Here is a 15,878-nt window from a genome sequence, read left to right on the forward strand (position 1 = left end):
CACAATTTATTTCTTTAGTTGCCAATAAATTCCTAGTTTTATTTTTTAAAACTTACAATTACTATGCTATAAAATAAAATATAGGGGGGAAAAGGTTTTTAAAGGGAAGGAGGGGAACTGACAATATTGGTCAGCAAAGCAGCGAAGTCAGAGCTCAGAATGCTATTTGTTCCTGTTCTTTCAGCCTCCTTGTTTCTCTTCAACCCCAGAATGTTGACTGGGCTGGGAAGAGAGTAACCAAGCCTTTTTACTTCAGAGGGTGAGAAGTCTAGATTTGCTTTAATTCATCATCCCAATCACATTTATGAATGCAGAGCAACAGCAAGGTTAAGCAAGTGGCTTGTCCTAAAAAGTGAGCTGTTTCCTAAACATCTACTATACACTTTTGCTGCCACAGAGCTCATGAGGTCACGAAAGAAAACAGACCTGAGTTTTATTCAGTTTGCTTACAGTACTGTTGGGATGTAAATATACTAGAAAGGCAGCTAAGCAATGACAAACAAAAAGCTATACACAGTGCAAAATTCCTACAAAAGGATGGGCAAATGAAAGCCTCAGAGTGAGGGTGAGGTTGTTCAAATTAAATTTCCAAAGTCTACAAAAACTAAGTCACATTTTGAAAAATGGGGAGGATGGAAGCATGGAAGTTGAGAGGGGAGGGTACAGCACATGGAAAAAGTAGCATGATGAAAAGAAACCGATAAAGAGCAAGTAACTGTGAGAAACACAAAACGGATTTGCTGGGTTGGAACCCAAATTCCATGTTAGGAGAATAATAGGAAACAAGATTGTGAGATGTGAGGGTGAGAGTTGGCAGATAATTTTTAAGGCTGGTTAGGCATGACCACTCAGATTTGATATGCTTTCACTATTGTCATGCATTTTATGAGAGTGCTATACTTTCCCTCCGAAAGAGTCAACTAAGTTAAATGAGAAACTACTGACTTTTCCTTATTTAAATTAGTTGTCTACCACTACCTGTTCATTGTCAAGTTCAAGAACTGGAAATTATACTTCAAGATAGGCAAAAAAAACTCATGTGAGTTTACTACTAACGTGAACCTGACATCTCAAAAAAATTAAGAGGAGAATAGCATTAAGGTACAGTACCTTAAAGAAAAGTTTTTAATATGCATGCTCACTATATTTGACTAGAGTTACCTGACTGAACAACTTCAAAAGTTTTCATTAACATACAGTCTAACTGAAAGATCTATACAATCTGGTCTCAGAGGTTCCATATTGTTTAAAAAGGTTCATAATTGGTGTTTGGAATTTTTAAAGTATTATGACAAAGTGAGAGGTGAGGCTAGCACTCACCAATGTACTGATGAGAAATGAAGCCCTGAAGTGCTAAATTAACCAGTCCAATGTGTTTTGGGTGCCTATCATGAACAGAATGATATGAGCGAAACAAACAAGGATAAACTAACACTTCAAGTTGCTTGCCACATTTTAAGAAAAACATAGACACCTGAACAGGAGGCTAAAAGTATAAGATGTATATAAGTGAAAACATATAGAACAATGTGGGAAGGTTACAGGAGGGTTATCTGATTGAGAAGATCAGGGAAAAGTTCAAATAAATAGGATATCAAATGAAAACAAAACAAAACATGAATGGTATTTTATAGTTTTTAAATTATTATTTCAAGTACCTTTCTAATTCCATAAAAGACAACACAATCTTTTTTAAAAATATTTTTATTAATTTTAGTGAGAGAAAGGAGAGGAAGAGAAACATAGATCAGCTGCCTCCTGCACGCTCCCTACTGGGGATCAAGCCCATAACCCTGGTGTGTGCCCTGACCTGGACTGGAACCTGGGACCTCTTGGTCCATGGGACAATGCTCAACCAACTAAACCAGCGGTCATCAACCTTTCAAATGTCACGGACCACCAGTGGTCCGTGGACCACAGGTTGGCAACCGCTGAACTAAGCCGCATGGGCCAGGGCAGATAATATAAGCTTATAAAGATGTTTCTTGATGACTTAGATTAGATAAATATTATACCTGGGATAAAAATTATGAAGACAAAAAAAAACACTATAAAAAATAGATTGCAAATATCTCAATATAGAAAAGAAACTCATCATGAGAGCAAACACAATATGTACTCCTTTGTGTCTAGCTTTTGCCACTTACGTGTTTGCATTTACCTTTGTTGTAGCATTTATCAGTGATTTGTTCCTTTTTACTACAGAACAGAATTTCATTGCATGGATATATCATATTGTTTATCCATTCATCATATGATGGACATTTTTATTGCTTTTCAATTTCTGACTATTGTGAATAATGCTGTTAAACAGACATTTACACTTTTTTTGTGTGCACGTTTTCATTTCTCTTGGGTAGATTCCTAAGAATGGAATTGCTGGTTCATATAATATGTTTAACTTTTTAAAAAACAGCCAAATCATTTTCCAAGAGCAGTGTATAAAGATTCCAGTTCCTCCACAATACCAATACTATGTCATGTTATTCTTTTTAATTATAGCTACTCGAGTGTGTAAGAGCATATCACTGTAGTTTAATTTGCATTTCCCTAATGATGAATACTGAGTATCTTTTCATATGTGGTTTGGCCATTCATATTATCTTCTTTGGTGAAATATCTATTAAAGTCTTTTCCCCATTTTTAATACAATTTTTCTTTATAATTGAGTTGCAAGATTTCTTTATGTATTCGAGATTAAAGAACTTTATCATGTTTTTAACATGCTAATATTTTCTGCTATTCTGTGGCTTAACTTTTTATATTAAGTATCCTTTAAACTGTAAAAGTTTAAAAAATGCTAACGAAGTCCAACTTACCAGTTTTTCTTTTATGATTCATGCTTTTGGTGTCACATCTAAGAATTCTGCCTAACACAGGTTACAAAGATTTTCTTCTATGTTATCTAGAATTTTTATAGTTTTAGGTTTTACAATTAAGTATGTGATATATTTTGAGATAATTTTTGTGTGCTGTCTTAAGTATATAGCACAAAAATATGCCTAACGCCATTTTTTAAACATACAGATATCCAATTCTCCCAGCACCATTTGTTTAAAGACTATTCTTTCCCAAATGAACTGTCCTGGCACTTTTTTCAAAAACCAAATGATCATAAATGTAAGAATTATTTCCGGATTCTCAATCCTGTTCCACTAATCTACATGCTCATCCTTTTGCCAATCACACATTCTTGATTATTGAGATTAGTTAAATTTTAAAATTAGCTAGGGTAAGTCTCTTATTTTGTTCGTTTTCAAAACTGTTTTGGATATTCTAGGTCCTTTGCATCTCCTTATAAATTTTAGAATCAGCTTGACAATTTCTTCAAAAGTCTTCTGGGATTTTGATAAGAATTTTGCTGACTCTGTAGATCAATTTGGGGAGAACCATCACTTTAACAACATTCAATCTTCCAAACTATGAACACAGACTGTCTCTCCATTTATTTAAATCTTCTTTAATTCCTTTCAGCAATGTCTCTGTAGTAAAAACATCTTGGTGCTTTTGTTAAATTTCTTCCTAAATATTTTATTTATTTTGATGACACGGTGAATAGTTTTCTTACTTTCATATTCAGATAATTTCTCACTACAGAATTGTTAAACTCACCTCAGTTTGTAGAAAAAGTAAAAGCCATTAGGCTAGAATATTCTAATTTCCCTCCATTAAATCTATATACCTACTTCTCTCTGTATTTATGTTTTTACTTCTTTCCTTTTAAAATTGAGGATGATCCATTTCCTATCAAAGAACTGACCCTCTATGCCAGCAGTTCTCAACCTGTGGGTCGTGACCCCTTTGTGGGTTGAAAGACCCTTTCACAGGGGTCGCCTAAGACCATCGGAAAACAGATATATAATTACATATTGTTTATAGTAGCAAAATTACAGTTATGAAGTAGCAACGAAAATAATTTTATGGTTGGGGGTCACCACAACATGAGGAACTGTATTAAAGTGTCGCAGCATTAGGAAGGTTGAAAACCACTGCTCTATGCAGTCAGGATCCTGAACTTTGTTTTCTCAAGGACTTCTCTCATCTTCCTTCCTTCTTTTATTAATCCTAACAACTAAAATCATGCTGCAGTATTTCTTACACTCAACAAAGACTTCCCTTATATCCTCATACACCTCTATCTTCTACCCCGTATCTGTTTCCTTTCATAGGCAAACTTCTTTATAAAGCTATCTATACACCAAATTTCTAGGCCTGAGGTATCATGTAACCCCTCAAGTCACTTAAATCTGGCTTCCATCTCTACAAAGCCATGAAACTGGCTCATCTCAGTTACTGATGACCTCTAGGTTGTCAAAGCCAATGGCCCACATCTTCTCAACCTCCAAGTCAAACTCAATACAGTTAACTATCCTTTCCTTGAAAACTTGCATTACTTGGCATCCATGACATGATCCAATATACATTCCAATTTCCCTACAATCACTCTGGCTGTCCTTCTTACGCCTCCTTCCTAGTGACCTTCCAGTTTACACAACCTTAAAATGTACAGAGATCCTCAGCATTCTATTTCTAGCCAAACCTATACTCCCACAGTCTCTTCCTCAGAGATTTCACCTATTCTCATGGCTTTAAATATCACTAATACACTGATAATCTTCAAATTGATATCTCCAAGCCAAATATCTGAGTTCCTTAAGATAACTGGTTCTCTCTGATAGAGGCCTACTTGACAATCTCAGAGGCTTCTGAGAACTCAAGACTGACTAAAGGAAACTCCTAAATTCACATTATCCCTCCTCCAAAATAAAACAAGCAAAAAACTAAAACAACAAAAAAAATTCTTTCCCCAGCAATCCAATAATGACAACATCCAGCAATACCCCTGAGTTCTTCCCTCTTCCTTAAGTTTCACATCCAATCCATTATCATGACCTCCTATTTCTACCATGTAAAAATATCTCAAATCCAATTCATTATCATGACCTCCTATTTCTACCACCTAAAAATATCTCAAATATGTCCACTCCTCTCCATTCCACTAATGTAAGTCATTGTCCCCTACCTAAATTACTGCATATCCACTAGTCAATCTATTTCTGCTTGTCCCAGTATTTTCTTCTCTATACAGGAGGGTAATTTTTTAAAAATGTAATTCATATGATGCTACCTGCTGAAAATCTTTTAATATTTTTTAAAAATCTTTATTGTTCAAAGTATTACATATGTTCCCTTTTTCTCCTCTTGACTCTTTTCTAGCCCATCCCTATCCCCCATCCCAGGCCTTCACCACCCTATTGTCTGTGTCCATGGGTTATGCATATATGCATACAAGTTCCTTTATCTCTTCCCAACCACCCTTCCACCCACACTCCCCCCACCACCTTCCCTCTGAGATTCAACAGTCTGTTCCATGCTTCTATGTCTTTGGATTTATTTTGTTCATTAGATTCCACATATGAGTGAGATCATGTTATACTTGTCTTTCTCTGGCTGGCTTTGTTTGCTTAGCATAATACTCTCTAGGTCCTTCCATGCTGTCTCAAAAGGTAAGAAAGCCTTTTTACTGTTGCATAGTATTCCGTGGTATAAATGGAATACTAGGTCAAATGGCAGTTTCATATCTAATTTTTTGAGGAAACTTCATACTGTTTTCCATAATGGCTGCATCAGTCTGCATTCCTACCAGCAGTGTACTAGGGTTCCCTTTTCTCCACATTCTCACCAGCACTTGTGTCATTTGTAGATGGTGGCCATTCTATCAGGTGTAATACCTCCTTGTCGTTTTAATTTGCATCTCTCTGATGATCAGTGACTTTGAGCATTTTTTCATATGTCTCTTGGCCGTCTGTATGTCCACTTTGGAGAAGTGTTTATTTAGGTCCTTTGCCCATTTTTTAATTGGACTGTTTGTCTTCCTTTTGTTAAGTTGTATGAGTTCCTTATATATTTTGCACATTAACCCTTTATCAGATGTATCATTGCCAAACATGTTCTCCCATACAGTGGGCTCCCTTTTTGTTTTGTTGATGGTTTCTTTTGTTGTGCAGCTTTTTATTTTGATGTAGTCCCATTTGTTTACTTTCTCCTGTTTTCTTTGCCCTAGGAGATGTATCGTAAACATATTGCTACGAGAGACGTCTGAGACTTTGTTTTTCTTTCTTTTTTATTTTATTGTTTAAAGTATTACATATGTCTCCTTTTTCCCCGACTGACCACCGCCCCCCCCCCCCCAAGATGTCTGAGATTTTGCTGCCTATGGTTTCTTCTAGGATTTTTATGGTTTCCCGTCTTGCATTTAAGTCTTTTATCCATTTTGAGTTTATTCTTGTGTATGGTATAAGTTCGTGGTCTAGTTTAATTTTTTTGCATGTATCTGTCCAATTTTCCCAACACCATTTATTGAAGAGACTTTTGGACTCCATTGTGTGTTCTTGCCTCCTTTGTCAAATATTAATTGAACATAATGGCTTGGGTCAATTTCTGGGTTCTCTGTTTTGTTCCATTGGTCTATATGTCTGTTCTTATGCAAGTACCAGGCAGTTTTGATTACAGTGACTTTGTAGTAAAACTTGACGTCTGGTATTGTGATTCCTCCAACTTTGTTCTTCTTTCTCAATATTGCTGAGGCTATTCAGGGTCTTTGTTTCCATATAAATGTTTGGAGTATTTGTTCTAGATCTGTGAAATATGCCATTGGTATTTTAATAGGGATTGCATTGAATCTGTAGATTGCTTTGGGTAGTATGGACATTTTAATGATGTTAATTCTACCAATCCATACACATGGTATATTCTTCCACTTGTTTATATCTTCCTCTAGCTCTTTTTTCAATGTCCTATAGTTTTCCGAGTACTGCCGGGGTCCAGCCCCAGCAGGTCCAGGGGTCCCCAAAGGTGTAGACGGAGTCGGTGAAGAAGGAAGGACACGGAGACAGTGTTCAGTTGATCAGCAGCCTAGCCAGGATCTCCAGCCAAGTTCTGGTCTGGATCTCCAGAGAGGTTCTGCTTAGGATCTCCAGCCAGGTTCTGTGTCCATGTTCTCTTGCTAGGTTCTCCAGCCATGTTCAGTCACCAGGTTCTAGTCAGGTTCTCTTGCCAATTTCTGTAGTCAGGTTCAGTCCACGATCTTTTGCCATGTTCTCTCGCTAGGTTCTGTCTCTAGGTTCTGAGGCCAGTTTCTGTCCAAGATCTTTTGCCATGTTCTCTCCAGCGAAGTTCTTCTGTCTCTAGAGAACGTTCTGTGTAGGTTCTGTGCCTAGGTTCTGAGTGTAGGTTCTGTGTTCTGAGTTCTGTGTTCTAAGTTCTGTGTCTTTCTGTCTTGTTACATCTGTATTTATACCAGTTGATTCAATCCTATCAATCTCTATTACAAAGGTTAGGGCGTTTCTTATCTCCATTCCAGGGAGTAAAGATTATGTAGCTTAAGCATGATTGTTCATAGTTAAAGTGATTAATTACCCGCCTGGCACTTAGTTGAGGGGTTTTATTCCCTCTCTAACTTCAGGGGAAAATCCCTACCTGGGGATTCAACCTTTCTCGGAGAGGTGACCTTGGTTAAAACACAGCGCCAAGAAGGTGAGCAAACATATTAAGAACCGTATGCCATATATGCCAGGTCCCTTGAAACAGCAAGGATGGACCGGCTCCCGGCAGAGTACAAGTCTTTTACCTCCTTGGTTAAGTTTATTCCTAAGTATCTTAATTTTTTTGTTGCAGTGATAAATGGGATTGTTTGTTTAGTTTCACTTTCTAAGAATTCATTCTTGTGTACAAAAATGCTATCGACTTCTGGGTGTTAATTTTGTGTCCTGCTACATTGCTGAATTCATTTATTAAATATAGTAGTTTTTTGGTGGCGCCTTTAGGATTTTCTATGTACAATATCCCATCATCTGCGAATAATGAGAGTTTTACATCCTCCTTTCCAATTTGGATGCTTTTATGTTTTCTTCTTGTCTGATCACTGTGGCTAGGAATTCTAGTACTATGTTGAATAACAGTGGTGAAAGTGGACATCCCTGTCTTGTTCCTGTTCTTAGGGAAAATGATTTTAGTTTTTGCCCATTGAGTATGATGTTGGCTATAGCTTTGTCATATATGGCCTTTATTATGTCGAGGTGTGCTCCCTCTATTCCCACTTCGCTGAGTTTTTATCAAAAATGGGTGTTAGGTTTTGTCAAATGCTTTTCCTGCATCTATTGATATATCATGTGATTTCTGTCTTTCAATTTGTTTGTGACATATCACATTTATTGATTTATGAATACTGTACCAGCCTTGCATCCCTGGAATAAATCCCAATTGGTCATGGTGTATGATCTTTTTAATATATTGCTGGATTCAATTTGCTAATATTTTGTTAAGGATTTTAGCATCTATGTTCATCAGGGATATTGGCTCCTTTAGTATTTTGTAATCCAAACTCCTTATCACTGTGTACAAGACCTGTAGCCATTCTCCGCTCTTGTTCATATTACTCCAACTTTTCATTTTCTCAAACACATTAAGCCCTTCACAGCATCAGGCCCTTTGCATGCTGTTCCCTCTATGTGAAACATCTCATTCTCTCTCCTTTACTTTATGTCTGTGTCTCTTCAGTGAGGCCTTCCCTTACACCTAAGTAGATCCCCCCAGTCTCCCATGATACTCTATTAACTGTACACAGTTCTTTTCCATTTTTACTTTAGCACAAGTATAATCCAAGAAGGCAGGGGAAGATTTCTGGTTTTTCACTACTGCATATACACCCCAAATATAAACAGTAACCATGAAGAAGTATTTATTAAAAATATACAAAACTTTAAGAAAGACATGTTCATTCAGCATTTCACAGATCCGTCTGCTCTTCCTTAAAACTTTCTTACTGTAGTAGTCCATGGGATGAACTTGACTAGGTTGGGGAGGTTGACAACAAAATTATACACAAAATTTTGTTTAACTATGTTGTCTAAACAGATGTCCAGTGTGTATGCCAGAATCTCAAAGGAATCCAAAACCTAAGAGGTTAGAAGGAGATAAATGATAAATTCCAGTTTCATCATTTAACAAGATAAACTCAAATTCAACATACAATTCTTGAAACAAAATGAAGAAGAGATGTAATTTTTTTAAAATCTAAGTCCTATAATTTATCAAATCCCAATGAAATCTGGTGTATGGTATGAACTTTAAAAAAGATCTCTGAGTCAAACTTATTATATCCTGATTTTTTAGGTCATGCCTATACGTATGCAATCCATCAGACATAAATTCCTTACACAGAGGTAAAGCAGGGAAAAGAAAAATGAAAATGCATCTATCACAGAAAAGACTATGGAAAAATGAAACATCTATGAGGAAAAACACTGGAAATGCAAAGTCTGTCACCAAGCACGATGGACCTCAAATCTCCCAAAGAATATAAAAAGAAATCAATTCCAGTGTCAAAATCATGAAAGAACTAATTTCAAGTCTTTGTGCTACTTTCTTAAGGTTGTGGTGAGAGTCTGAAAATCCAATCCAATCACTTCAGGTAGTGAGAATACCCAGATAGTAAGTGATGTGTTCAAGGTCACAAAGCCAGCAAGAGACAGGACTGGAACTTGCCTCCCATATTTAGTGCTCCTTACACAGATCTCTCATGCTCTTTACTGTTCCATCAAAATACTTAGCATGAATTCCCAAAATACTAAGATTCAAACCATGGGACTTGGTTAAGGAAAAAAATAGACCAAAACTAGCACAATGTAATATAAAAAAAGAGACATTTTAAAGTAAATATTACACTACATAAAGTCATTAAGTGTGACATTTTTCACAGTGTATGGTTTTTCAACTGTGTATAAGAAAGTGTCTAATTAAGGAAAGATTATTTTTATAGTTTCTTATAATTCTTTAGGGATTCAGGAATTATAAATGAAAATAATCCCTACTCCAGAATAACAAACCTGACATTTATTTGTATTAAGTTTATAATTTTCAGTGCATAATGAGGCTCTGTTTCCTATTTTATCCTATCACTAATGAGTAGTTCTTATAATTGAACAAATTTTAAGAGAAAGACAAAATGGTTTATGTTTAATTCTTGTCACTTTCCCCCCATTAACATAATGTGTTATTCAAATAGTCTAACAAGACATTGCTCAACACAAATGATCTAAAAGATTTTTTCAGCCTCATTAATAGGGTACATTGTTTATAACCTTCAACAAAGGAACAGTTAGTACTAGACATTTTTATCAAATTATTACACATTCAAAGTTTGTAAGAAGCTTTAAAACATTTCCCAGCAAAGAGGTTTTAAGCAAAAGCTAAGATACATACTTATTAGCGTGGTAAATAGCATACCTTCCCTAATCTTTAAAAAATAAAATATTTCTGGAAAAAAATATTTTTAAACCTCTGAATATTTTCTTGTGCAGCAGACAGCAGAATTTCTTACAATTAAATCCTATAAAGACAGATTTTTCTCCCCCTGAGTTCTGCTCCTTTCTGGTGTGGAGCATAATTCTATAAAGTGTTAGCTATTCATATTCACTTTGTGTATTGCCATACTGTCTCCATAAACAAACCCTTAAAGTCAGAACATACCTTAAGATGTTTGACAGTTGTAGTAATGTAAAATTGTGTGTCTGTGTGCCCATGATACCAACTTCAAGAATCTTCCTATTTCTCTTAAGTGGCTGTGTCTCAAGACATTATTATACATAAAACTATTTACTATGTGAAGGAGAAAATCCATATATAACTCAAAACAAATAATTTAGAATATCCAGTCTTCATAAGAACTTTGGGAAAAACAATCACATGAACTGTGAAAGTACGAAAGAGCTGAGCCCAGCCGGTGTGTTTCAGTGGTTGAGCATCGACCTATGAACCAGGAGGTCACGGTTCGATTCCAGGTCAGGGCACATGCCTGGGTTGCTCTTTCACTGATCCTCAGTGTGGGGATTGCAGGAGGCAGTCAATCAATGATTTTCTCTCATCACTGATGTTTCCGTCTCTCTCTCTCCCTCTCCCTTCCTCTCTGAAATCAATAAAATATATTTTTAAAAAAAGAAAAAAGAAAGAATTGAGAGGTGCCAAGGAATAATGATAAGGAAGAGAGACTCTGTTCACTAAAAGTTATTTAATTTCTCTGCTTATCAAGTTCCTAGTTAAAAAACAAAAATAATATCCACTTCAGAGTTGTTGCAAGGATCAAATGAATTCCTCCATGAAAATTACTTGCCTGGTAAAAGAAACATAAGCACTCAATAAATGCCAGCTCCTTCCGCCTTCAGTTTTGGGCCCTCTGTTCTTTGTTCCTAGACTCATTCCCCTAGATGACTCAGCCTTCTCACGACTTTTATTAACAAAATGCTGAAAATGATTTCATCAATCAAAGCCCTGATGTATAGATGCATGCCCACAGTATGAGGAGCTATCTGTCCCCTGCCCCCAAGCAAGGCACTTAGGTGATGAAAAAGAGACCCCAGACGCCTGAACTTCACTGTAAGAACCAGCACTTAGGTGGACAAATCTCTACCTGTTTCCAACCATCTCCTGGAGATTTCCATTGCTATCTCAAAATGCCAACATCAAACTCATTATCTCTTTTAAAAATTGGGCCCTCTTCCAGCCCCTTTTCTAATTGTGAGTGGGGTCCAACAGAGACTAATCCTTGTCCTAGTCTTCTTTCATCTTAATATCATCTAAATATCACCAAGCCTACCTTCATAATCTCTACTCTATCTCTAGCTTCATTTTCTGTCCTTCTGCCACCACAGGTCCAATCTCAGCACGAGTGATATTTTGGGCCAGATAATTATTTGCTGGGGGGTTGTCCTGTGCATTGTATGAAGTTTAGAAGAATCTCTCCCTTTTACCCACCAGATGCCAGTAGAACTGCTCCCTCTCCCCAGTTGTGGCAACTGCCCGCCCCCGCCCCCCCCCCCGGATAAAATAATTGTCCTCACCAATGCCTCCCCTCCTCCTATATTGGAGTACCATGGTCTAGATCACCACTTCGTACAAGCACTTAGAATCAGTCCCCAAATTCATCTCCAGTTTCTTCCCTCTATCTCCTGTTCTACTGATCTCCTAAAGACTTCCCAAAGCACTGTTTTTATGTGTCATTTCTCTTATATCTACAACCACCTGCTGCCTTCACAGTTCAAAGCTCTCCACCCAGCCTTGATAATCTGGCCTCAATTAAACATTATCCCACAAAGCATCTCACACAGTGACTATTCAGAAGCCCTTCAATAACAGACCTGTTTGTTCATCCAGCCACTCCTTTTCTATTCCTCTGTTGTCCCCCTCGTTTGGATGCCCATTACCTAGCATCCATTTCAGACCACTGCACCAGCCTCCAAGCCCAGCCTCTACTCTCTTCCTCACTCAAAGTAAAAAACTACCAGTGAGCTCCACTGCCTACGGAAACATGAAATCTTCCATCTGTTCTTATAATCTTTCCTAATATGGTCTAATTCTATGTTCCATTACCCGGAAAACATACCCTACCTTGGGTACAAGCTATCTGCTACTCCCTGGAAAGGCTCCTACACTTTCCACCTTTGGTCATGTTTTTTCTCTGCCTGGAAGTTCTCTTAATCCCACCGCCCTTCCTCCACACTAAACTCCATCAGAACTAAGAAGCCTCTCCTGATCATCCTTCCTTTGTACCTCTCCTATGGTATTCATATTTTGCTTTATGATACACATGTATATTCCTGTAATTTACAAGGTCCCTGAGAGCTTCTTACCCTACTGATACTCTGCGATGCCCAACCAGTGTTAGGTAGGTAACTCAACAGTGTGAGTTTCCCCAAATGCTTCCCATTTAGAAAGCAATGGAGGGCTATGTTTTCAATCTCAAACTCCCTTAAGCCAATTAAGTTCACATTCCCTCGCTTTTGTCTCACATTTTATGTCTTAAGCCAATTTTTAGATAAACTGCCTTCAAGATACCCAGAATGCCACTGCAATATATGTTACTGCAAGAATTCCACTGTAGGGATTTCTTATAGCTTCCAACTTATAATTAAATCCTGAATACTTATGCTATTTAAGCTCTCTCTTTATACAAAAAGGCAATAGATATTTTTCAATGTTAATAAAATTAAGCAAAACATGAAAATAAGTGGATTGAATTAAACATATTTTAAGCAAAGGTTAATGAACAAATTTGTCTATCTGAAATAATACATTTAAAATCCTAAATAAATGAGTCAGTTTATTTCCGCTCCCCCCCCCCGCCCCCCCCCCCCCAAAGACATAACTATGGGTGGGGAATAGCCGGCCCTTGGGGCACGTAAGGCCGGAGAAATCATTTGGTCTGGCCCTGCCAAGGCAACCGTAGGTGGGATTCAAAATCCAATAAACCTAGGAGCTTTTTTCAGAGCAACGTAAGTTTATATTAAGTTAATTATATTAAGCGAATGATGTTATCAATATCCAAATGGCCCTTAGCAGAAAAAAGGTTCCCCACCCAGGACATAAACCAAAATATAACATGGGAAGTTTCTCCTGAATTTTAGCTCCTAAGGGAGTTGAAAGTATGTTTTATTTCTACAAAAAGACCATGTTCTGACCAGACCAAAGCCATATGAAGAGAGTATATACCCCACACTGCAACTAACAGTCTTTAGAAAGGTCAGCAACCTGTAGGCCCTGTTTTGTGTGCCCCTGAGGTAAGGCTGGTTTTTCCATTTTTTAAAGGCTTGTAAAAAACAAAGAAGAATATGCGACAGAGACCGTGGCAGCCAAAGCCTAAAACTCCCTGTTCAGCAACATGAATTTGAGACTCCTCGCTATGTAAGACACCCAACTTTTCCTCCCAAGATTTTAAAAAAGCAATTTAAAACATACATGATTATGCAAAAAAGATAGAATTCATTCATCTTAGCCACAGTTACTGCACAGGTACCTTCTGAAAGAGAGGCCTGTGTGAATTTTTATACTTCCCAGAATTTTTGTTTGGAAGAACTTGACTCTCGTGGTATATGCTGGAAGAGTGAAGGTGCCTGGCCCCAGGTCACAGCGTCGGTTAACAACAGAACGGTGTCCAAGACCCAGAATGGTGCCTCAAGCCTCCTGAGCCAGTGCGCTCTGCACCGTAACTACGCATCGGGCTTTAAGTTTTGGAGATTCTGACAACTAGTTTCAACCATCATAAAGATGAAAGCTAAAAACCTGTTCCTGATTTGCTATTCAGACAGGCTCTTACTAGCAGTGATGAATCATTAAACAGTTAACATCCATGCCCACCACGTCCATTAGATAAGACCTTCTAGGAAGCCTTTTATTTTAAAAACGGATGTGATAGAGAAAGCTTCAAACTCGCTCGGCTTGCTCCTCTAGGACTACGGGGGAGGCGAATAAACACCTGCGACCCCCAGCTGCTCAAAGCTCACCTCCCACCCCAAATGCACAAGGTCCACCAGAGGCCGACCGGAGACCTGCCCCGTTCACACCAGCCGCACGTTCTCTTGTTAACTGCAAGTTCTTCTTGTGAACTACTCACTAGGAGCTCCCATTTGTTAATCTCCCTAAGAATTTCACTTCTTTGTGGGGGAAAAAAACACCCCTGCTTCTTCGATTCCCAGATCTACAAGATCCACTTCACCGTGTCTGCTCGGTTAATTCAAGAATGAAAAAAAAACACGAAAACATTTTGCCTCTACGGATGACAGGACTACTCTGCACGATCCGAAGAGCTGTGTATCCACAACAAGACTTGGGACTCAGACATGGCAACCGCCCGACAGTCTTCACCTGAAGTTGCTCCTCCAGGCTGGACATGACAGGTTCCGAGGGGCGGCCGCGAGAGATGATGAACAGACCCCCGCCCCACCGCCTCTTTGCCTGACTCTTCTCCCCCGAGAGCGACCCCCGGCCCCTCGACCGCGGCCGGCGGAGCGCGGGGCCCGGGCACCTGCGGCCCCCGCCGGGGACGGTGCAGCCGGGGCGGAGGAGGGGTGAGGTGTGTGTTCAGGGGGGAGGTGGGGGGACCTGCCCACCGCCGTCCGCCCAGGAAACGGCACCCACTCCCACCGCGGAGGCAAGGGCGGGAGGCCCGAGCGGCCGCGAAGACCCCGCGGAGGCCGGCAGGCCCCGGGCGCAGCGGAGCCGGCGCGGCGACCTCACCTGGAGGACCACGTCGCTGGGCAGCTGCGCGGCCCGGAACAGCTCCAGCACCCGCCCGTTGGCCGCCACCTTCTTGGTGCTCTCGATGTCGCAGTAGGAGAAGAGATCCGAGTAGTATTTCTGCTCCGCGTCGCTCAGCGTCAAGCCTTCCATCTTCGCCGCCGGCTCACGGCCCCCGGCCCGCAGGCCACACGCGGGGCCCGGCTTCCTCCGCGGCCCGCAGCGCCCGGGAGCCCGGCCTCGCGCGCGCGGGGGGCGCCCGAGCCGCAGGGCCCGGAGGTCGCCCGGCCGGGCTCGGCCGCCGCCGCCGCCGCCGGCGAGGCCCGCGCAGTCCCGGGCTCGGCTCGCGCGCGCGGCTCCGCTCGGGGGCCGCGGGGAGGAGGCGGGGGCGCGGCGGCGCGAGGCTCGGGCGGACTCCGCACGCCTTCGCCGCGGGTTCGAGTCTCCCCGGCTCCGCGCCGCTTCCCCCTGGACTTTCCGCCTCGGCTTCCCCTTCCGTCCACGCCCCCGGAGCGGCCGCACTTCCCAGAAAGTTGTGGGGCTCCGAGCCTAAAGTTTGGGGGTCTCCGGGCTGAGCGCGGCCGCCGCCCCGCCTCCCCGCGCCGCCATTGACTGCGCCCGGCCCGGCCCCCGACGCGCCGCACCGACACTGACAGCGGCCGCGCTCCAGACCCGGATGTGAGGCCGCGAGGAGAGAGCGCGAGAGGCAGAGAGGAACACCCACCGGGCGGCCGGCCGCTCCGGGAGAGCGGGGCGCAGCGCCCCCTGGTGGCCGGAGCCCGCGGCGGGGCCCGAGCCGCCCTCCCTCG

General features: G+C 40.7%; 1 protein-coding gene and 1 long non-coding RNA gene across 16 annotated transcripts in view; both read right to left on the reverse strand.

Moving 5' to 3' along the window:
• Positions 1-15,612, reverse strand: part of REPS1 (RALBP1 associated Eps domain containing 1) — an 82,947-nt gene extending 67,335 nt beyond the window's left edge. For 13 of the 15 annotated variants that reach the window (XM_059700488.1, XM_059700483.1, XM_059700484.1 and 10 more), the window contains exon 1: positions 15,070-15,367. In XM_059700488.1, the coding sequence (XP_059556471.1) occupies positions 15,070-15,222 (153 nt within the window). In that variant the 5' untranslated portion in view covers positions 15,223-15,367. Of the gene's footprint in view, positions 1-15,069 lie in introns of all 15 variants that reach the window. The other 2 variants (XM_059700491.1, XM_059700489.1) reach the window with 1 other exon arrangement.
• LOC132236941 (uncharacterized) lies at positions 1,211-15,063 on the reverse strand. Its single transcript, XR_009453419.1, has 4 exons — positions 14,698-15,063; positions 7,602-8,957; positions 4,945-6,797; positions 1,211-4,893 (listed from the first exon to the last, which is right to left on the reverse strand). It is a non-coding gene; the product is annotated as an uncharacterized LOC132236941 (long non-coding RNA).
• Positions 15,613-15,878: the final 266 nt, after the last annotated feature.

Source organism: Myotis daubentonii, chromosome 6, assembly GCF_963259705.1.
Source record: "Myotis daubentonii chromosome 6, mMyoDau2.1, whole genome shotgun sequence".
NCBI lineage: Eukaryota > Metazoa > Chordata > Mammalia > Chiroptera > Vespertilionidae > Myotis > Myotis daubentonii.